The sequence below is a fragment of the Aptenodytes patagonicus genome, chromosome 8 (assembly GCF_965638725.1).
Source record: "Aptenodytes patagonicus chromosome 8, bAptPat1.pri.cur, whole genome shotgun sequence".
In the NCBI taxonomy this organism is placed as follows: Eukaryota; Metazoa; Chordata; class Aves; order Sphenisciformes; family Spheniscidae; genus Aptenodytes; species Aptenodytes patagonicus.
In genome coordinates this window covers 6,576,418-6,599,589 of record NC_134956.1, presented here as the reverse complement: position 1 = coordinate 6,599,589, position 23,172 = coordinate 6,576,418, and the positions used below count along the sequence as shown (strand labels likewise).

General features: G+C 46.0%; 1 protein-coding gene across 9 annotated transcripts in view; it reads right to left on the bottom strand.

The window, feature by feature from the left end:
- The window catches only part of LOC143164054 (6-phosphofructo-2-kinase/fructose-2,6-bisphosphatase 4), a 54,355-nt gene extending 31,694 nt beyond the window's left edge, over positions 1–22,661 (bottom strand). For 3 of the 9 annotated variants that reach the window (XM_076346133.1, XM_076346132.1, XM_076346131.1), the window contains exon 1: positions 5,899–6,007. In XM_076346133.1, the coding sequence (XP_076202248.1) occupies positions 5,899–6,007 (109 nt within the window). Of the gene's footprint in view, positions 1–4,115; positions 4,195–5,764; positions 5,785–5,898; positions 6,008–10,976; positions 11,094–11,185; positions 11,205–12,076; positions 12,119–22,577 lie in introns of those variants that run through there. The other 6 variants (XM_076346134.1, XM_076346136.1, XM_076346137.1 and 3 more) reach the window with 6 other exon arrangements.
- Between the last annotated feature and the right edge of the window lie 511 nt (positions 22,662–23,172).

Here is a 23,172-nt window from a genome sequence, read left to right as displayed (position 1 = left end):
AGCATATGTATTTGCATACATGTTTTAAGACATACAAAAACAATACCAAAAAAGGACACTGACATCTTACACCCCTATGTACCTCAGCTCAGTACTTGCATTGAAAGGAAACTGCAAAGTGTACACAATTTTCAGGTAATTTTTAAATCTTTAAGACAAGATCTCAACACTGCTCAACCTTTTCTTGGTTTTGAGCCAAACAAGCATGACAGATGCTTCTCATGGTACTATTTATTATTTCTCCTTTAAATATTATTAGCACAAAAATCTCTCTTGAAACAGAGCTCATTTTGACTGTTCTTCAATGGTTACTAGGAATAAAGCACAAGTATTCTACGCAACCAAGTACAGAATCTGATATACAGATATACGTACAGAAATACTCTATCCGAAAACCTTGAGGCATTCCTTTCAAATGACAAGGTTTTTTTGAACATTTTAATGGCACAAAACTACGGATACCTTGCATGAATCTATCACAGCTACAAGGAACTGCCTAAAAAGAAAGAAGATATTAAAGTGGCGCGAAGACGTCACTGGCTCCCTCCATCCTGTATTTCAAAGGGAATTAATTTCTATACAATCCACATGTGCATCAATTTCCTCAGTGTCTTGATAGATGAGGAGTCAGTTTACTCCAAAAGACTAAACCTCAGTGTTACGCTGTAAAACATGACTAAACTGTTGCACTGTGATTGTCCGAGATTCCCAAATCTTGGATTGACAAAGTCCCATCCCACTGAGTCACTTGCACAAATCTGGCACAGCTACCCCGTGTAGTAAACCCATCAGAAAAGAACAAACAGATTAGCAGACAGATGCATTTTCTCAAAACACACATTGGGGGGGGAACCAATTAATACCCAAAGTCATTAAAAATCACCACTTTTCATGGTTGAGCAGGCAAAAGCCACACCTAACCTCAAACCCATGAAACAGAGTCTACTACTCCATGTAACGGAAGTTACAGGGAACTGAATGCAAACCAAAACAGATCCATCCAAATAAGTCCATGTCTCGGAAGGACACTGATAAAAGCCCTCAGAGTAAGCTCCTCCGTGCAGAAGCCTATAAACAAGAAGGATAATGTTTTCTTGTCCCTTTTCCTCTTTGTCCTAAGTTCAGGCCTGCGAACTCCAAGAGGAGAAAAGAAGGCTCAGTAAAAAAGTCGAGACTAAACCAAAATGCAAAGTTCTGAGGATGTATCAAATAATCAAAAGTTAAAAATAATTTAATTTTCTTTCATTTTATCTGAACCACAACTTTCTCAACAAAATGTTGCCAATGCTCACTGCAAGTGGAGAGGAACGTTCATTCCAATGACAGTATTTAAGGTGTCAGTGTCTCAAGACTTACGCCTTCCTTTGAAGAAATGTAAGCAATTTTGACATGAGGATGTGGGCTGATAAGAAAACCAAACAAGCCACAAGTTACGCATATCTAACTCCTGGAATAAAAAAAGTCTCTTTAGTTTAATATTTGCCCAATGGCACAATGCTCAATTCCCCTTTTCACAGCACCTCACCATCATTCACTTTATACGAAAAACAATTTGCAGCACAAAAGCAGTTATACAGGTGCAAGTTGCAGAGCCAAGGCAGACTCCTAAGCGCAGCTTTCTCTCAATTCCTTATCGCTGGATTGTCTGATTTACCTCCAGAGATCTCTCTACACAATCTAGTCTCAAGAAAACAAACTCATTTTTTACTACTGCTTCATGTATATAATCCCTAAGGGTTTCCAACAGCCCCAACCTGTGGATGTGCTATCAACACTGATTTTGCTAGAGGAACATACACAGTCAGAACAGCAGAACAAAACTTACAGGGTTGTATGACATCATTTGCTAAAGATGCTCTATGACTTTACTCATTTTTTTTTCTTTAAAATAAATGCTTGCAATACATGCATTTAAGATTGCATGTTTATAAACAGCAGTATCAAGAAGAAATGTATGTTGCATCCCCTCACTTAGAGGCAACACATGAAAAACATGCCCAAAATACCAATCAGTGAAGGAAAATGGCCAAGTGATGAAGCGCGTTAAAATCAAATATTGCAATTTAAGCAAAGTCACTATCCCAGTTAAAAATTTTTATATACTACTGAACAACACAGCAAGTTGCAGCTCAGAGTAAAATTACGACTGCCGACCCTTCTAAAGTTTAAGACTTAACAGTCGAGGAAAGAATAAACTACATGCTCATTTCTTGTCTCTTAGACGCTACTGTGATATAATGCAAGATACAGAAGGTGGTTTTGAAACCAAACTGGGACACTGAACAACCTACATCAGCTGCACAGCATTTCATCAGCCCTCACATGACCTTGTGAAATCAGAGACAGAGTTGGTATTTTTCAAGTCCACCTGCTACCTATTATCAGCTGTCCCTTCCTGTCACCCAATATGAGATTTTGTTTTTTCCTTATCTGTGTTAAATTTTTAAGTCAACTTTTAAGGTCAGATTTTTTTTTATATCAAGCTGCTACAGTTAACCATCTGAAGTTTACAGAAGGATTCTTGCTGTTTCTATGGCCTTTGCCTCAAGGCCTGCTCTCCGAAATCACTGTACTATTTAGAGGCTCATAAACAAGTATCTTTAATTATAAGCCAACACAACCATCCTTCCAAATAAGGTTAGCCCTACATGTTTTCCCCTATCGCTTATCCAATGTAACTATTGCTAATCCATTTTTTTCCTGCTGATCAATGATGACAATTGATCACCCTTCTTCACATCCCACAGGGACAAGTTCCCCATCCTGCTACTCATCCTCCACGCTCCTTCAGGTATAGCCGTCGATCATCTTCTGATTTCTCTCTCCTCTTTTTGTCCAAATCACCAGTTTCTAACATCACCTTGGCACAAGGGATTCGGAATTCGTATTTGTCCTCTAGCCAGCCTCGTGCCACCAGCTGCTCCTAGCAGCTCTGCCATCCACTTGCTCAGGGTTACCATCTGCTTCCTACAGCTCTGATGCCAACAGCGATGGCCCCATCTTACATCCTGATCCTCCGGCTACAGCTGGGTGCTGTCCTTACCTCATTCGCTTTTTCCATCTTCAGTTCCTAGGGGTGGGAGTACAGAGACACATAAGCAGCATGAGCTCAAAGGGCAGAGTTTTTTAGAGCAAAGATAATCTTAATTTGATACTTCTTTTTTTTGGACCTGATGTACTTTCATACCGCTGTACAAACAGCAAATAAAAACTATTAGAAGACCAAATTCCAGCAGCTTTAGGGAAACAAAGCCGTTAACTGCAGTAGGGGGAAGAATAATGTTTAACCACAGAAAGTTCACTATTTATCTCTCACTCTACAAACATCCTCTGCCAGGCTCTCAAAATAACTTTCACTATAGCATACTTGGCTATTTATTTTTTATGCCCATGTTTGTAGCCCATTGCTTGGTTCATGGAGCTTGAAGCAATCTGACAACCAATGCCAAGAGTAGCTTTAGTGCAACCTATTTACAGACAAAGCCTTTCACAAAAGACCACAAAAGGTAAGTGGCAGTTATCAATAAAAATGCGCATTTCTACTGCCTTCAAGTCTCACTTTGGAAGGTCATTTAGAACAGCTACCTTCAGTTTATTGGTCTCACCAGCTGTAAAAGCTCAGTCTGCTCAGCAGGCTGCCTGCACTCAGAACTCGTCCTTGAAGACCTTGTAATGCACAGACTAAAAGAACTAGCTCTCCAAAGCCCCGTGACAGCTAAACCCTGGCACAGCTAGCCAGATTTCTTCTTCCCCAGATAATTACAGCTGCTACAACTTTTAGAAAATCACGCTAAAAACAGCTAACAGAGGTAAGTCCCTTTGAAGATGGGTCTGCCGTGTCCTCAACTGGAAGTGTGCACCATTCTGCTCATGCACCTTCCAGAAAGATAAATTAAGACTAAAAGTAGTGCAGATAAAGGTCATCAGCATGAACGAGGAAATAAAAAACCCAACCAAAGGAGACTGAAAGAGTTCATCTTGCTTAGCCTAGACATTCAGAAGACATCAGAGTGACTAGCTTCACTGCTTCCACTGAAAGGCTACTCTTGAGCACAAGAAATCCACTTCCAACTTGAACTTGTATTTTTTGAACAGTAACGTTTTAACAGAGTTACCTGTACAAGCAGAGAACTGGAACTGCTCAACCCAGCACTGCCCCAAATGACCCAGCCTGGGCAGTCCATCCTGAGCTGCCACACCACGGCTTCAGGGCCTGCAGGTCACACTGCCTCATCAGAACACAGGACGATGCAGGATACATGGAAATCTGAGGATAAAGGACTCTGCGGCCCCCTTGCATGGGAAAAATTGCAAAGCATTCTCAGTTTGCTGAAACAAGATAGATGGTTTTATCAAGGAAGAGTAAGTTCTGCTCCTCTCTAGGCTGTTTCTAATTCTTATGTACCACAAATGACCGTAGATATAGTACGGGTATACTGCAAGAGCAAATGTGTACAAAAGCAAAAGGATTAAAAAAAAAAGTATTTCCCAATCTGTTTTTCTAGCAAAAAGGTTTTTCAATTATAAGGGGTCTTGGGCATCAAAAATTACAGAATCCTACAAAAAAAACAGGTATGTGAAATAATTTTTTTAAGGTAGTCTATAGTCAAAGAGAAGCTAAATAATTCTGCCAAGACGACTCCGTATGTCACCAGATTACATGTGACCAATGTGCAATTTTGTTCTTGGGGTTTTGTTTTGGGTTGTTTGTTTTTTAGGTTTTTTCGGTAAAGCACAGTGCCTGTGTCAAAACTATAGCAAATGTTATTTTGTTTGGAAAAGAGATGCCATGTTAAGGCTGAAATGAAGCATTCTCCTTAGCGTGTTTACAAAAGCAATTATACACACTTTCCGACCCTTTTCTTATTTCAGCATTCATCTCCCTTTAACACCTACTATTTTCCAGATGCTGGAGTAATTCAGTTCACACAGAAACACACGCCTGCTTGCCTAGCAGAAACCAAGAAAGCTTGGGCTTTTTTTTTTTTTTTTTTTTTTTTTTTAAAATCAGGGGCTGGACCAAAGCAAGACCAGAGCCGAGAGGCAGCAGCCCATGGACGCCTGCCATACCAGCAGAGCCCTCCGCTCACTCTGTCAGAGCAGCCTCTTTGCATGACAAATAAAAACAATTCCACGCGACAAAGCCCCTTTTGTCTGCAAAATTGCCGTGTACTGAACCTCAGTTATTTAAGTAAGGGAAAAAAAAAAAAAAAAATAAAACCAAAAAAGAAACCGCGAGGCAAAGTTTGTTAATAAACTATGGTTTACAAACGCCACAGCCGAAGTCTTTAGAGGCCGATGACTTGGTTGGCTGCACCTCAAAATAAGGAAAGCCATTAACTCATACAACAGATGGCCTGATACAGCACTGGCCTTAAAAGAAAAAAAAAACCAAAAATACAGTGACGTTTTTAGGCCTCTCTTCAAGAGAAATCTACTGAAGGTAAAGGCTGCTTGGAACCAGAGCGTTTAAAAAAAAAAAAAACCACCAAAAAAAACCCCCAACAACAAAAGCAACTAGGAAAGATACTCTTCCCAGCCAAGCTTTGTTGCCTTCCGTTGGGCACAGATCCAGCAGCTTCGGGGTTCTCTGCCTTCCCCGGCGTTTCAGGCGTTAAAGCCCAGGCAAAGGGCTTGGCGCTCGGGGGGGGGACGGTAACGGCGGGGGCCCTGCCGGCTCCGGCCCCTCACGCCGCTCTCCTCGCAGCCCGACCCCGCAGAGGACGAATCGCCCCCGGGAGGGGCTCCGCGGAGCCCGGCTTACCCGCTGCGGCCCAACCGACGAGGAGGAGGAGGAGCGGCCGCCCGGGGGTCCCGCTGACAGCTGGCGCCCGCCGGGGCTCCGACAGCGCGGCCCGGGCGGACCCCCCCCCCCCTCCCCGCCGCCACCCCGCTCACCGCCGCGCTGGGCGCTGTGCCCCGCCGGCAGCCCGTTGTCGTAGGGCTCCCACGTCTTCTGCAGCGGGTTCTGCGTGAGCTCCCGCGCCGGCGACGCCGCCGCCGCCATCCTCGCCCGCCTCCCGGCTCCCACTGCAGTGGCGGCGGGCGGGGCGGCACCGCCTCTCAGCTCGGCGGGGGCGAGGCCGCGCCGCCCCGAGGCGAGGCCGGGCGCGGGAAGCAGCAGCCCCGCGCCGCCCGCAGGACCGCGCTGCGGCGGCTGCCCGGCCCGATTGAGGCCCTCGGGCCGGAGCGGCCCCTCACGAGGCTCCCTGCCGCCGTTCCTGCCCCGCAGCGGGAGGACCGGGGCGGTGCTGGGCCCCGGCGGCGCCCCGGCCCCCTCACGGGAGAGGCTTCACGCAGCCCCCCTCGCCCCCAGGCCCTGAGGGGGCAGCGGCCTGGCAGGCCGAGGCCGTGTCGCGCAGTTTATTTTTGACATCGGGTCTTCACACCAAGCCGAGCGGGGCAGTCGCCGGCCCCGGGCAGCGGGGGGAGGAAGATAGGGGTGCGACAGCAGGGCTGTTCCTGCAGGCAGCAATAAGGAGGGGTCGGGGCGCAGCCGGTGGTGTGCGCCGACAAGCAGGTGATTTCGTTTTCTGCAGCCAGCACAGTCCAGCTGCAGGAACACTGCACTGCCTCAGAAAGGCCTTTTCTTAAAGCCTAAAAAATAGCGCGTCCAGGGAGCATGCAGTGTGTTTTAAGAAGGCATGCACCAAATGATACATTTTTCCAATTAAACTCTATTTTCGCCTGAAGACTAAGTTAGTATCGATGCAGAAAACCATAAGTAAACAATAGGTTTCTAACATCTTGTTTAGCTACCAATGAAAAAACCCCCACTATTCACAAAGTACACTGAAAAGATCCTGTGCTGCAGTAAGAGCAGTGGTAAAAGCTAAATACAACATCCAGCTGTCGCATTTCCACATCAACTTCATCAGCTTTACAACTGAGAGAAGCCCCACAACTAAGTCCATTAGTTGGGCTGAGCAAAGTGCGGAAAAAAGCTGAATATTTCACCATTACATACATCTACATATTTTACAGAAGATAAATGCAACACACTGAAAATATGGTAGTGAAGTGCAACACGCATTTTCATTATTATTCACTGTCAGGCACTCACATTATGACATTGGCCTAAATACAAATGAAGGTCAGGACACACATGGGGTTTTTTATACTAGTCAGACTCTGAGCATCTGAGGATCATTTTTAGTTTTTCTATTCCATTACAAGCTAAAAGGTAGCTTTTTAAACAACAGACAATGAGTTCTCAGAGACATTTGGCGAGACACCCCCGGGAGAGTTAGCACTGTTTTTTCCCAAAACCATGTTTGCTTGACCTGCCCCTCCCTCTTTTCAAAGTCGATTTCCTTCTCTTCAAGACCGATAACAATTTTCAACCATAGGCGCCTGCACTGTATTTTTATGCCAGCATTTCTTCCCTGATTTGGTTCGAGTTGCTAGCCAAGGCGGGGAAGGGCAGAGGGGTTATAGGAGTTACATTACAAGGGTCAGAAAACTAGGAGCAGGGAAAGGGAGTTTTTGAACACATAAAAGCTTCTTGGTTTCTTCTGTTAAGTATGTATTTACTTCCAACAGCTGCCAACAGAGCTGTGAGCAGGAACAGTTTAATCCGTGTTCCAGGTTAACCCTGGAAGCCTGCCTCCTGTGCGCACACAACACATCGCAACGAGCAGGTGACTGACTTCAGGGTAGAGTCCAGCATCAGGACACAACCCGCCTCCCCCCCGACCACAGCGAGGCATGCTGCCACCAGGATGCTCCCGCTCTCTTGACAGTGCCTCCAGTAAAGCCGGGCAAGTCCACAACAGATGTAATGTTAACAGAAATAAAAGATTAACAGGAATGCCGACTTAGAAAATACACTTCTCAAGCTTTTTTTTTTTAACATACATTAATTAGAAAACACATGAAATCCTCCCAGCCTCTAGAAACAAAGTTTGTACCTCCTTTCTATAAAATCCACACAGTGCACAAGAACTGAAACTCCACTCCCACACCTGCGCCTCGCAGCTGAAAACACTGACCTGATGTTGTTCATACAAGAACAGCATTTTTCAGAGGTCTGCAGGGCAAATTACCACATTTCTAAGGCCTGTCCCCCAAACACGAGGCACACCTTCAGCGAACTCTCTTCTTGCTCGGGCAGATTTAAACCAGTAGCACCTGCGCAAAATTTAAATAAGGGTTTGTCCAGGTGTTTGTAGTGACATTAGAGGTGTGCATGGACACCTGCTGGCCTTTATTTTTGTGAGGTAAAGATTTCAGTTTGATTGATGACAAGCTTATGTTGTTATGTTGTTGATCAAACTTATTTAAGGGGTTTTTTGTTGTGTTGTTTTGTTTGGTGTTTTGTTTTGTTTTTTTTTTTTTAAAAACCTCAGTGCAGTAATGGACTATTTGACCAAGGACACAGAGAAAGTGAGTACAGAAATATTGTGCCACTCCTGAAGTCTCGTTTCAAAACACGATTTTCAAGGGCACTACATTCAATTCCTAGAAAAAGACAGAACAAATAAACATTGCTCATTAGATTCCCAATAGATGAGAGATCACCTTCTGCACAATCATGTTGTCATCAACCACTGTCCTAATACAAAGGCTTGAGAAGCAGGGCTGGTTCCCCAGCACTTCACCTGCAGGACTCGGCTTTGTTTGCTACAGGGAAACCACAAATAAGCCTTTACTCCTTGGAAGGCTTTTACGCAAGGCTTCTGCTCTCAGGGCCGTGCTGAGCTGGAAGTTTACCTGAAAAAGCACCTCTCTGCAGAGACAAAAGGTCAAGGGGAAAGGCAGTCTTGGAAAATTAACTGCTGCACAGACACACAACGTGCTTGAGCCAAGTAACAGAGTTATTCTTTTCAAATGACTGACAAGACAGAAAACTCTTACGGTTTAATGCACAGAGCAAGTGGTAATTATTTCTGAGGCAGGGAGAAATAAGAGACTGAACCAAGGCTTCTGCTTGATCATACAGAAGCCCTACTTTGTAAAGAAGCTGTATCATATGGTAACCATATAATACAAGTTCCACAATATCTGCCAGTCACTTTCATGTATTTCAGTTCCCTAGTAAAGATATCACTTTATGGTCTGACAGGCTATAAAACATCCATAAACCACCCAACATCTCTGCCTCCTGTCTCTCCACCGTCGCTCCGGCAGCACCAGCTCACTGCTTGGAATAAGAAAAGAAGACTTTCCAGTCCTCCAGGTGCCCACGCCCTCACCACACCGAGCACAGCAGAGTAGCTCATGAAAAAACCAGTTCACAAACCCTTCTGCCGCGCAGAAGATCCAGCTAGAGATGTCTGTAAAATGACTAAAGGATACACAGACGGTCAGGGGGCCACAACGTGCGGTTCACATCAGCAGGATGGCTGCAGAGGAGTCGCCACGCTGTGCCAGGCCCCGAGATCAAGCACGTGTGATGTTTCAGCGCCGCACTTAACAGCCCTGACCAGACTACGACAATATCCTGTTCCTGCTCTCGTAGCAAAGCATGAAGCTTTTTCTGGGAAACTCCTGAAATACAGAGCACGGAGCAAAGCTTTCAAGATAAAACGCTGCTAAAACACAAGCTTCCCGTTTTCCCCTTCTTATTGCCGATGTTTCAAAAAGCTGTTTGTGACGTCAGCTGTGCTTTCCAAGAAACGGAGCACCACAAAGAATCGACACTTGGCAGCGTACTGAACTGTTATCTTGCCCGTTTACAAAACCCGACGCGAACCGGAGATTTCTACAGGCATTGAGCGCTGTGACGGTTATTCTCCTTCACCGTGCATTTCATCGGCTACCGCGGAAAGCCCCCCTTCGCTTGGGGGAGCCCTGCGGTTAACCTCCGCTCTCGGCGGGGCAGCAGGGCGCCGGGGCAGCAGGGCGCCGGGGCCGGGGCCCGCCCGCGCCCGCCAGGCGGCGCCCTGGCACCGCCCGCGGCCGCGCAGGCTGCAGGCGCCCCCCAGCGGCTGGCCGCAGGCACAGGCACCCGCCTTCGGTAAAACGCTCCGCGCCGCCCCCCCCCGCGGCCACGGCAACGCGAGCAGCACCCGCGGGGGCTGGGGGGGGGGGGGGGGGACGGGACACCGCGGGGGGGGACCAGCGCCTGCGTTTGCAGGGCCCCCGTGCGAGGGCAGCGGATGCTTCAGGCGCTGCCAGGTGAAAGTTCGTTTAAGCACGCCGAGCTGCCGCAGACGGCCCGTACCCAGACTGTTCCCCTGGAAAAATTTAAGTAACTCACTTTTACGTTTCAGAAACATACAGCGAAGTCGCGCTGTAAACACTGTGCCAGGAGATACCAAAGCTTCACAGAATGCTGACATTACAATACGCTAACTCTTGGCTTTTAAGCACCCAAGGCAGAGTCAGAGGTTACAGAAAGCTACAGAGAAGAAAAGTCTATCTACTGAGCCTGAGTTATTTTCCCAACTAAAGGAAAAAAAATACTGGGGGAGAGTCCACGCTCAAAACTAAATATCCCCATTCCTCTCTAGATATTAAACACCAACAAATTATATTTCATCATTACCCTAATACTTCCATTTCTCTAAAGCAATTCTCTTTCCACAATGTCATGAGGTAATTTTTTTTATCCCTGCAGTTTCAGTTATTTACCACTTTGAGAAAACCAATAGCACCTGATCTCTACCCACACAACTGGCAATAAATGCTGGCAAAAACCTAAATCCAGGTGTTCTCTATTGCAACTGGCAGATTACTGTCCTAGCTAGAATTAACAAGCAGGAATTAGTTTAAATGATCCCATCTTAAAATAGGTATCTACATTTTCTGCATAGTGCAGCGGTGAGAGGAGGAGAGAGAGTGTCCTTATTCCCCCTTTAAGGAGGTATAGAGAGAGGGCCGTATGCCCCTCCGGCTTACAGCTACTGTAAAAGACTTCAGCCACATAGCACAACACAAGCTTACTTTCAGTACAGTTTAAGGAGGCACAGAGGAACACAGAATTTGAAGAGATCATTACATATGAATGTTATTTGAGAAATACAGACACACACCGGCACGGTCTTCAGCCACACGCATGTCTTGTGTGTCCAGCTTCGGCATCCAACCAACGCTCCCCGTCTCCACATGGACTAGATGGCTCTGACCAGCTAACTAGCAGCCTGCTGCGCGGTATCACACCACTTGTATAAAGCACACAGGACAATTCCTATTGAACCTATAATTGATTTTTTCTTCTAATGAAAAAAGATGTCAAGTATACCTTCAGCAGGCTCGTGGCAGTCCTTCATTGGCCAAAATCTATCCAGCTGGAAGCATCACGCGAGGACAGCCAGTGACAGCTATCTAATATACACGGCAGTTACAACACCGCGAGCCAATTAGAAGAGATGGTGACCAAACACACAACTATGCTTCACCCTTTTTGTTCACAAGTAACAACACTCCAACATTTCAAAACTGGATTTCGGGTGGAACGGGAGAGATTTCTCCCCACATACCTTATAGGCTGTAGTGCTGATTTTTCCTGTTTTGACCAAACATTTGTTACGGTGTTCTTACACGGTGAAAAGCTGCAGTTTATGGGTAGTGACAGCATCCAAACTTGCAACTGCACTGAGTTTCCACTATAATGACCAAAACTACTGTAGAGCAGATGGGACGCTTGGCCTCTGATCACATCCCTTATTACATTAGCACCTCAGCAGGGGACAGACTGCTCCCTCCCCCAGGTAATACCCATATTCCTGAAGTACAGATCAAGCCTGGCAGGTTTTTCCTCACTGTGGAAGAGGAGTCTTTAACAAGCTACCTAAAACACAATGCCCATCTGCTAGGTATGCTGTCATCTTTGTAAGGCAAGTACTAACTCAACTTTGCTCTTCAATTGCCAAGGAAACCTAGAGATAAAGAAAGCTGCACTAGCAACCGAAAAGGTGGCTCTCTTCCTCCCGGGCTGTTCCTGAGCTCCTGGATGATGACGAAGACGATGCCTTGGGAACAGTCATCCTGCAGAAGAGATCCCTCACAAGTTAAAGACTTCTCGCACAACTTCCCACAGAGAACAGCGTAAGTTCCTTCCCAGGAAGAGCTTAGCAAGCACAATGAGCAATCGGGGAAGAGAGATGTAATACTGTATTAGCAAAACATGTACATTGAGTCATACCTTCTCAGGACTTTTTGTTACACCAACTTCTTAAATGAAGACTTCCCATCTCCTCAAGACTGCCTGTGGTTTTCTCCTCAACCAAAAGTACCATCCTTTTTGTTTTCCCACAGTCTAATATCCCAAGAGTCAACCTAACAAAAGTGACAAATAGCCCACTAAGTCCCCAAAAATTTCAAGCATCCCACATGACAAGTTCAGCAGGTTCCCCATACCATCTCCACAGGTCCTTCCATTTAGGACTTGATTCCAAACCAACTGAAACCACGAGGACCAGGCCTTGTGATACGTGGCCCTAGCACTTTCTCCATTTCTTCTGAGCAACAAATAAGTTTATTACTGGTACCATCCACTCCATATCCTATTTCCTATCACTGCCTAAAGGGAAAAAGTACCAGTTGTAGGCTGCTACCTCAAAGACGAGCAAAGCCATTAAGGATTCAGAACTAAAAAAGAATCTGCCCTCAGCAATACACACCTTTAGAAGTTATTTTATAAGAGTTCATTTTGCTATTAGACTTCCTGGCTACAGATCAATCTACCAAAGAGATTAAGGAAAAAAACCATGCATAATCATGCTTTATATGAGAATGAGCTACTACTAAGAACAAGAAATCTCTTCAGTGCTAATTGGGGAATAGATTTAAACAATGTCCAAGATCCCACATAGACAAAGCTGTATAATTACAGACACCGGAGAGATTCCTTAAGCTGAAAAATAACATTCCTTACCACAGATAAGGAAAATAACTCATCCAAACAGAAGATGTTGGTATAAAGTAAATTGGTGAGAAAACAAGTTGCCATCTATTCTAACAATCATCAACACTTCTGATACAAGGGAAGATCTGACAGGGCTCAGGCACGCAGGACTCTCACACCACACTTCTTTGGCTGGAGAGAGGACTAATTCCCACAACAATTGGCATTCATTGTATTTTCTTCATCATCTACTGAAACATCATGATAGTTATTCATCGTGCATGCAAAACAATGATGTATCCCTTACAGCAGTGTTTATGTGCGGCTTGATTCCAGCACAGTTATGTTTTCAAAACCATGACACAAGTACTAACTATACAAGGGTTTTTATTGTAAGAATTGTACCAATAAAGTCTTGGATAGCTTTCTACAGAACCCACAAGTTGTATCGTATGCATATAAAACCTATCAGACAACCTAAGACTACTTGGGGAGATCAGCACGTCCTGGTTTCGGCAGGAGTTAATTTCCTTCCTAGTAGCTGGTACAGTGCTGTGTTTTGGATTTAGGATGAGAACAATGTTGATAACACACTGGTGTTTTAGTTGTTGCTGAGCAGTGCTTACACTAGTCAAAGACTTTACAGCTTCCCATGCTCTACCGACGGAGCAGGCTGGAGGTGCACAAGAAGCTGGGAGGGGGCACAGCCAGGACAGCTGACCCAAACTGGCCAGAGGGACATTCCACACCACGTGCTGTCATGCTCAGTACATAAACTGGGGAAAGCTGGCCGGGGGGGCCACTGCTCGGGGACTGGCTGGGCATCGGTCAGCAGGTGGTGAGCAATTGCATCACTTGCTTTGTATATTATTATTATTATTATTTTATTTCAATTATTAAACTGTTTTTATCTCAACCCACAAGTTTTCTCACTTCTACTCTTCCAATTCTCTCCCCCATCCCACCGGGGCCGGGGCGGGGGGGGGGGAGTGAGCGAGCGGTTGGGTGGTGCTCAGTTGCCGACTGAGGTTAAACCACGACACAGCAGAACGTCATCTCACCAACATGTGGATTGCATGAGAATCCCAGAGCATACACTGAGATTCACACAGACAGTATTATCAACTAAATAAAAAAATACACCTCGCTACACTGTCACTCTGTTCTTTCACTATCTTTATGTGAACCATTCTTGAAAGCATGGCCATTCAGAGTACTTTTATTATTTCTAAATATATAAACATCTTAGTTTAGATGTTTATCACATTTCAAAAGAAATAATCGCTCGATTTTAAACATGGGAGAAACCTAGTGTCTGAAGATAAACCCTATCAATGAGATGCCATTGCTCTCATGCAAGGAAGTTTCCTGTGTTAAATCTAACATGAGGCATAGATTTAAGGCTGGTCTGCATTAACTGTATTCTTTAAATCTGAAGGATAAATCACCAATTCTTTACACCTCCAGCCCAAGCACCCACCTCCCACCTTCACCTCTGAGAGAACATTGAAATTATTTCCTTGAAAAATAGGGCAGATCCTCAAGTGGTGCTTCCAGGTATTGCTTCCAACTATTTCCATCATCACAACATTAAGCAACGCTTTTAAATCTTCCTGTTACGACACAACATAAAGGAAAAATGGCATCCATTATTCATGCTTTCTGAGGCAACCCAGTGTTAAAAAACCCTTTGTAGCTTACTGTATACCAGGGACTTCAAACTATTTACATGAGGTGGTGTGTGCTTTTAAGAAGTGCAAAAAGAGGACATTAAAATACATGGCATTTGCACAAATGGCCTATTTACATTCACAGGTCTAGAGGGTAACTGAAAATACTGAGTTTCCAAGATGGTAAGCCTACTGAGGACAGTCGTTCCTACACATTGTTCCGGTAGTACCCGATGTTGTTACTACAGCAACAGCACGTACAGCCTTGCACAACCTCTGGACGGCCGGTGGGTGTACCCTGATACGCTCTCCTCTTCCTTGGAAGTGTGCTAGAGCAGCGAGTCTGCTTCTCCACCACTGTTACCTGGAATCCGTGATACAACCCAGGAAAACCAAGGCTCGATAAATCTGTAGTATTTGAAAGAGAAGGAAAAGCAAAAACATACTTGCACCCACTAGGATGTTTGTCTTTGTGCCTCTTGAACTTGCGTAAAAGCAATCGCTACTAAGCGGTCTGAAAGTGTTTCTATCACCTTACAAGTCTCTATTCCTTTCCAGTCACATAAACGTATTAGAAAAACCTTCCCCGTTCCGAGCTTGGGTTTGCTGTTATGAGTAACAGTATAGTTAAAAGGAGCACAAGGGAAGGATTAGCAATTTTCAGTAAAACAGACAACCCTTCTCCAGGCTGAAGGGCTTATGAATTATGCTCACTTACAGCTAGTTTTATATTAGGTATCTTAACATTTATGATGTATACGTATCCTTTGCCATTTCATTCAGCTAGGATGCCATGAATCCCACTTGTTTATAACAGCTGGATCCGGGCTGCTAAATATAAAAAAATAGCAAAACAAGGGCAGCTGCCTTCTCAGAGTGGAACTAAAATACTTAACGCTATCTTTAAAACCAAGCGCTATCAACTGACTTCAGCAGTAGAATTTCTCAGGACAGCCACTTTAAAGTAACACATCTGTAAAACCTTATTACATGCATTAGGAAAGTTGTCTGATGAGCTAGAAAAGGAGAAATATATTGACAATAAAGAGTAGGCAGAATTTGCGTGTTATCCAAACGCATGAAGTAAAACAAACGAATTTTAAAAAAAATCACGAAGGCTTTGGGACAAAGCTACCTATCAGGTGGCAGCATTTAAAAGGCGAGATAAAGAGAACGTAGGAAGCACCACCAGGGGTTTGGGGCTTGAAATATTAAATGACTACTGATGGAGAAATCAAAGAGAAAAAGGCGAGGAGGAAGCCAGCCGCTGGACGGGGTGACAAACCGTCAGAGGTGTAGAATGCATCTGTGAGTCATCAGCACATAATAGAAGTTGAAGCCATGCGAACGCCTAAAATAGGGCATGGGGAGACAAGAGCAAGACAAGGTCAAATTGTGGGAGGAGGAGGAAAAGCCAGACGGGGAGGGGGAAGAGTATCATGAAAGAAAAAACAACAACTTGTTAGAATAAGCAGTGACTGTGCAGAGGGGTCACGGAGAACAAGATCAAAACAGGGGTCTTCCAACATTTCAGTGACACAAACAACACGTAAATAGGCAGAAGCACCCAAAATGGACTCAGCACAGGAGAGGCTGAGGTGGAGGTTATACAGCCCCACGTTGTAAGAGGGACTAGGCTTAGCCGAGAGCTAGAACAAGCAAAAAAATGGGGGGGTCTGGAGTTAAAGGTCCAACAGAGTACAGTACTCCAGCATATATTACCGTATGGGATAAGTAGGTCATTAAGGAAAAAGCCCACGGCAACGGAAGCAAGAGCAAACGAGTTAACGGGGCAGCGAGTGGGCCCAAAGTCCTCCACGTGCACCTACAGTTACACGTGGTTTCACGCGTGTCCCGTAGGCAACGGAGACAGGAAAGCAGGTTTTCAAAAGTAAAGAATAAATCCCTCTGGAAAGCCAGCACGGAAAACTGACACTGACACAAGGGGGAAAAAAACCTCACAGCATATGTGACGCCAGCTGCCTCTGGAAATAGTCTTATGCTTTATGAAAAAGGAGCGTATTCATCCAAATAAAAATACAAGTCAAACTAGAGCAAAGCTTCTCAGAAGCTACTGATGACAGTATTTGCAATAAAAGCAAAATTAATCTTAATTTGGCGAACTGCAATGCTGTCATGTAGTCTAAAACCTAGCACTGAAGGGAAAAAAAAAAATACAGTCCAGACATATGGAGATCCGAATCGCTGGAGAATCTCAGTCTTCATAGCCTCCAGGGCAGATTTCTCATTTTCTGTGTATTTTGCAAGTACAGCTAAGATGGCTTATCAGCTTCCTCAGACTAACAGGATCAATATGTAGATGAGGAAGCTTAATAAGGATAATAAAGTACAACAGCCAAAATAATCTAATTTATGGACTGCAGACAGGCTAAACAACACAAATGCTACAAATAATAACTCTTGCAAGGGGAAACATTTACCAAGTGAGAGTCAATATTAGCAAAGAAACCTTCTATATTTTTTTTTTAAAGCAAAACCCCTGAATTCTCTTTATATTCCTGAAAATAACTGTTTCAGCACAAGTCTCCCTAGAGAAAATAAATTATAAAGAATGATTCAGGTGTGCAGAAGGCCATACTCCATCACATATAGCATATGAGAGAGACTGTGGCACCAGAATATGTAAATACACATTCAAACATTTAAATATAAATTGGAAGCAAAACGTATATGGAATATAAAGATGGAAAACAAAACAAAACAAAAAAGAATCAAAAGCAAGTAAGCACGCCAGCCCTCATACACTCGCCACCTCCAGTGCAAACACCAGCTGTCCAGGCTTGCTGGCTCCAGCCACCGCACGGTGGGTTGGTCTATGTCCCCCTCGGGTCTCCCCCTCACCACCAAGGATATCTGAAGTCATCGACCAGTTTGAACCCTATTTGACACAGGACAGAGGTCTCAGAAACATTACTCCCCTACATTTTAGTGAAAACCAGCTACCAAGAGAGAAGAGCTGCCCTGCCAATGCTCCCACTACACAAAGCGCTTCAACCTGTCCCATCAGACATGAGATTGACACCGGATGAGCCCAAGTCCTTGGAGCTGACCCAACCTGGGGAAGAAAAGGCAATTACAACCAAGACCTAAATCATGCGAGACCTCTCTTCCAGAGCTGCTTGAATTTTAAGCTCCCTTATTTTAATCCCCAGAGCATTTCTCAGACAAAAAAAAAAAAAAAGCAGCTAGATAGATCTCCTACCAAAAATGAGTAATGACTTCAGCTGTAACAGGAGTGCTTGTTTCCTCCACGGCAAGGGCTGCCTTGCTGCTTTTTCCCCCCCTCCTCCTTCGCCCCATCAGTCTGCCTCTCACAAGCCATCTGAAATTTTTTAATTGCAAGAGGTCACGAACCCCTGAAATCTCGCCGTTGTTTTGGGGAAACCAGTTTCACACTGGTAGTAGAAAAACTACAAAGCTCTTCTATTCTGCCCACACACCCTTAATGCAAAAGGTAAATGTTGCAGGGCTCCATGCTTAAGAATATCCATAGGGTTCCCATGAGCAACCAATGTTGCTTGCTATTAACCAACAACATCAATTTTATTTCCAGGGATATATGATCATGAAAGAAATCTTAAAAGGAAGAAAAAGCCAGTCTTAAATCCAAATATTGTTGTGGCAGCAATAATTACTAGAAGCAGTTTCAGATGCATTTAAAACAACTGATGTTTGTTGTGCTCCTTGATTAGTTTATGTCAAAAGGGGTGTGTAGTGTCATATGGAAGCTTTTAACTATAAATAAATCATCACAAATATTTTGTCCCCTGCATCATTTGATTTAAATTACCCACTGGCAAACTGTATATAATCCAGTCATGAGGATTTCTTGCTGCTTAAGGAAACCTTCCCATTTATGCACCTAAAACATACACAGGATCAAATCAAGCCTCTGCAGTTCAGTGCAGACTAACCCAACTAACAAAATACGCCGTTGTCTGCAGATGGAGAAATCATTCACGTGTGAATCCATTTCAGAAGTTGCAACACCACAAGTGGCTTTTCCAAGGAAGGCAGAAAGAGCATGTCTAAGTCACTTTTAGGTGTTGCTAAACAGCTACGGACCAACCCCACAACAGATTTGTGGCTGCTGTAACTCTAGTTTAGAAGGTAACAGCTGCCAGGGAGCCTGGATCGCACAGCTCTCCTGGCAGCCCGGCAACTACCGGTGCCAAGGCACAACACGCATGAAGCCAGCTCCTAAACCATGACACAGACAAAGACTTGACACTATGCAGAAAGAGAAGAAAATCCCCATTTGGAAAAATAATTATTTGGGAACAAGTTAGGTGGTCAACTTCAGAGTGAAAAAGGAAATATGAACTTAAAACCCATTCTGATTTACCCTTTCCTACCTGTGCGTGGCCTGTAAACAAGATAAGAACGGACTGAATCATCTGGAAACTAATGCCACACAGTCATTTCAGATATCTAAGTAACCAGTCGTGCTGAAATTATACCGACACATACAAATTTAAAGCTGTAACAGGCACATTATTTCCACAAGGGCACTCATGACAAATCCGTCCCATTTTATTAATAAAACATTATAAAAATATCCCTTTTATCCATCACATGGATAAAAGTCAGTTGCAATTAGGAGACTCATCGTTTGCATTCAAGACCTGCCACGGCAGCTACATGCTTAAAGACTTCAGGATTAATTCCGGCGCGTTGCTTCAGACCCTTAAATGTTGCAGACGCCACCAGACACCACGAGCCCCCCATTCACCAGCTTCTCAAATGAGAGAGAAGTTTTTTTGACATAATCAAAACACAACCTCAAAGGCACTTACAACTGCACTGTTACCACAGCACGGGTAAGTTCACATATTTGATGCAAAACCACAAACTCTGCTTCTCTTTGCATCAGCACAAATTCACAGGCCCACCACATTAGAGCGATTTTTACTTAAAAAAGCCACATTGCACACAGCACCACCTAACAGCTACAAGGTCAGTACTTTACCTGTAATACATTAAGTACATCTGGAGTTTACCATTCATAATTAGCATGCTATTATAATATTTAGGGCCAGGTTTTTGGCAGGCACCCAAGAACAAGCCTGGTTATTAGCCAGTCTGGCCCGGCGTGGTATCTTGCCGGAGTCAGCCAGGCCAGCGCTCCCCCTGAAACTACCCCTCTGCACAACCAAATCATACCTGAAATAAATCCACCACCTCTGAAAATAACCCGTGCGAAGCAGCTTTGAGCGCCTGATATCGAGTAAAACCAGGAATCAACTTAAATTACTTAATTTTAGCTGTTGGAGAGCCCAACTAGACAGACTAGTGAGTCTGGTCATGATTCTCTTTTCCTCCCTTATAGAATTTAATTACTTAACCTCTTACGCTCTCAGAGACCACAAGTCAAGTGCTTTGTCTGTGACAAAAGGTTAACAGACTAATTGTTTGACTTAAAATGGGAAAAAAAGGCTTCCGGGGAAAACCAGAGCAGACCCAAGGAACCCAGCGCTTCTCACAGCCATGGCTGGTGCTTCCTCAGTTGTACTTTGAGAATTTTTACCCTTTCTACTACATTCGCCTTCTGACTCTTCCCAAGGACCTGCCCCACCCAGGGTGTGGGGACACAAGCTTACACTATATTCAGTAAATTAAAAAAAAAAACAAACCACCAAACAAAAAAAAAAGCGTAGAGTGAGAAGGTGAGAGTACTCCACCAGGTCATTTCCTTCAGAAGACAGCCGAAACGCTCCCCAAACGTAGGATGTTTTCCAGCATTTAAAGTCTAATGTTTACATCCATCTCAAAGGAAAAGCTGTGGACATTGCACGCACAGTTTAAGCCCCAAGGAAGCCATGCAACTTCAGTGAGCAATTTAGAACACATCTGTAGTACTACGTCAGCAATTAGATACCATCCACAAGTTGGATTTACCAAATCACTTACTCATAAGAGCAGAAGGAACATTGACGCAATCAAATTGAGAAAAACACTGGTGTAACCAGGCTGATTTTTTTTAAATTAGATGGATGATACATGAAAAAAAAAAAAAAAAGTGCTAAAAGCACTTAATTCAACAACATCCTACTACTGGTAAGGGTTATAAATATAACTTAGCACTTTTTCGTAACAAAGTGTCCTATTTCAAAGCAGACCCTTCCTTCAAATGACCTCAAAAAAGTTCTAAACCAAAATCCTCCCCGAAACGCTCTCAGCTTTGGGCCCTTGTCCTGCATAACTATCCCTACACGAATGCTCTCATTAGATGATGCGCCGATTTAAAAGGACTGGCACCTTATGTAAATGGCTGTTACTGCTTTTAATTGCAGCCATAATTATGGGAGTGCCTTGCAACTGAGTAAGGCCACATTAAGCAAACTTACTGGAAACTTTGCAAACTGCTCCGCAACATATTGGACGAGCACACGAAGGTCCCACAACCGGTATTTATTCAGTCCCATCTTCAGCTCTCTGCAGAGCACTACAAAATCAACTGACCCTGTATGGGATCGCTCTGAGTTGTACTTGGTATAGTATGTTTTTGCCTTATGTTAACTAGTTTCTCTTTGACGTTTAGCAATGTAAGATGTTTAATTCAGAATTAATGTTTTTAAAGATTTTAAAATCTTAAAGAGCCTTCAAGTTTCTTCAACATTAACTTTTTTTTTCCCCTCCCCACACTCTGAAGAGCCACACAAGCACGATGGGACCTGCTACAGAGTCAACGCTGAGCCAGGCTACGAGGTGTTGAGAATGAGGAGCGAGAGCAGTATGCATTTCAGCAGCTCCCCTGGCACAGCCAACAAATCACCGCGTGTTGAAGATGCCACGCAAGCATGGCACGAATGACAGAGGGAACAATGAAGGGTTTCCAGTTCAGCCACGGGTAAGCGGTGGCCCATCACTGCGTTTCAACAGCTGAATCAGGGGGGGTGTGTGTCCCCTTAGTCCAGGCGGTTTGGAAACCATCAATCTTACTGAAATCCATTTCCATGCCCTGGGTCGGAGTCGGGCGTGGATGAAGTAGGCAGCTGCCTACTATAACGCCGGCAGAAGCAAAGCGATGGCTGTAAACAAGAGCAATCCTCTGAGTCACCGGGCAGGAGCCACAGCCACTCTACACCCAGCGACACCCAATTTTCTACGGCACCAGGCAGCTCAGGGTGCCAGGCCAAGGCTCCCCGGTCCCGCTAACAGACCTGCGTGCAACACCACTCTGCTTCTGCCTCTGTTTCCCCATCCTGCCCCACGGCTGCAGGAGAGGCCAGGAAGGCACCAGGTTTATCTTCCAGCCTATGTAACACAGTTTTCCTAGAAAGGGAGAAAAACACCCAAAACGTAACCAAGACTGAGCCTACGTTCCAAAGTTCTGGTGCGCTTGCATCACAGCTGTCATCCTGCATTACACAAAGTGCCTAATGGCCACACCAGACCCCTCAATCCTCAGGGAGAGTCAGCCCTTCCCAAGGAAGGCTCCAACGAGCCAGCAGCCAAGTCTCACAGGGCAAGATAAAAAAAGATGCAGATTACGTGTTTTTATGCTGTTGCCATTAGGAATAGGGGAAGAACAACTAACCGGTTGGATCAGCATTTGCCAAAACGCTGCTTTTACAGCCCTCCTCGGCCAATGGAAAGCATCGACGCTTGGAGGAGCACAATGTAAACGCACCTTCCCACAGACAGTTAAAAAAAAAAAAAGTCCCTCGCAGCAAAGCAATTTCCAAAAATAACTCGGCAAGCAAACAGCCACTGGTACACTACGATTCCCTCTTTCCACACCGCATCTCCCAAACCTTCCTCTGCCTTGGGCTGTTGCCAGCAGAAGCCGCGATTCCCGATTCCCACTTTCCCGAGCCTTTGAGACGCCGGTCACCCTTACTCCTTGGCGGAGCTGGAAGAGAAAATTCAGACCAGGGTGTCCCAGGAAGCACCACCTTCCCCCTCGAGCCTTGCCCCGACGCACCCCGACACGCGTGGGACTCTCTGGGGCCGGGGGCTGCCCCGCGGGCACCCCCAGCTTTGCAGCCGGGGGTGAGAAGGGAAGAAGCGCCCCGGCGGGTACCCAGCCCCAGCCGAGCAGCCCCGCTCCGGGCGGGGAGGCCGCGGGAGGCCCCGGCGGCCGGGGCTCCTACCTCGGCAGTGCCGGCCCTGCGGGCAGCCGCCGCGGCGGCGGCAGCCCCACATCTGCGGCGGCGCCTCGGCTCCGGCGGAGGACGGCCCGGCCCGGTTCGGCTCGGCCCGGCGGTGCGCGGGGAGCCCGCCGGCAGCCGCTCGGCGCGGCGGAGGCGGCGGGTCCTGGCGGCCGCGGCCGCAGCGGCGCCCCGCGGAGCTGCCCGCGGCTGTGCGCGCCCCGCGCGGGGCGGAGCGGAGCGGCGGAGACCGGCCCCGGGCAGCCCCCGCCCCGCCGGGCAGCGCCGCTCCCTGCCGGCCGCCCGCCCGCCCGTGCCAGCAGCAGCTCCGGGAAGGATGCGGGCACGGACCCGCGTAGAACAGGCTCACCTCTGCTCGGCCACAGCTGCGGGAGCGCCCGCACCGCCCGCGGCCCGGCGCCGGAGCTCAGCAGCTCGCCCGGCCCGGCCCGGCCCGGCCCGGCCGCTCCGCAGGGCAGCGCGGGCGCAGCGGGCAGCAGCTGCTCGGAGGTGAAGCGGCTGGCGGTGCGGGGCCCGCCGCCCTTCCCTCGGTAGCGCCGCTGCTAGCTCCCTCCCGGGACTTTGGCCGTTCGTTCAC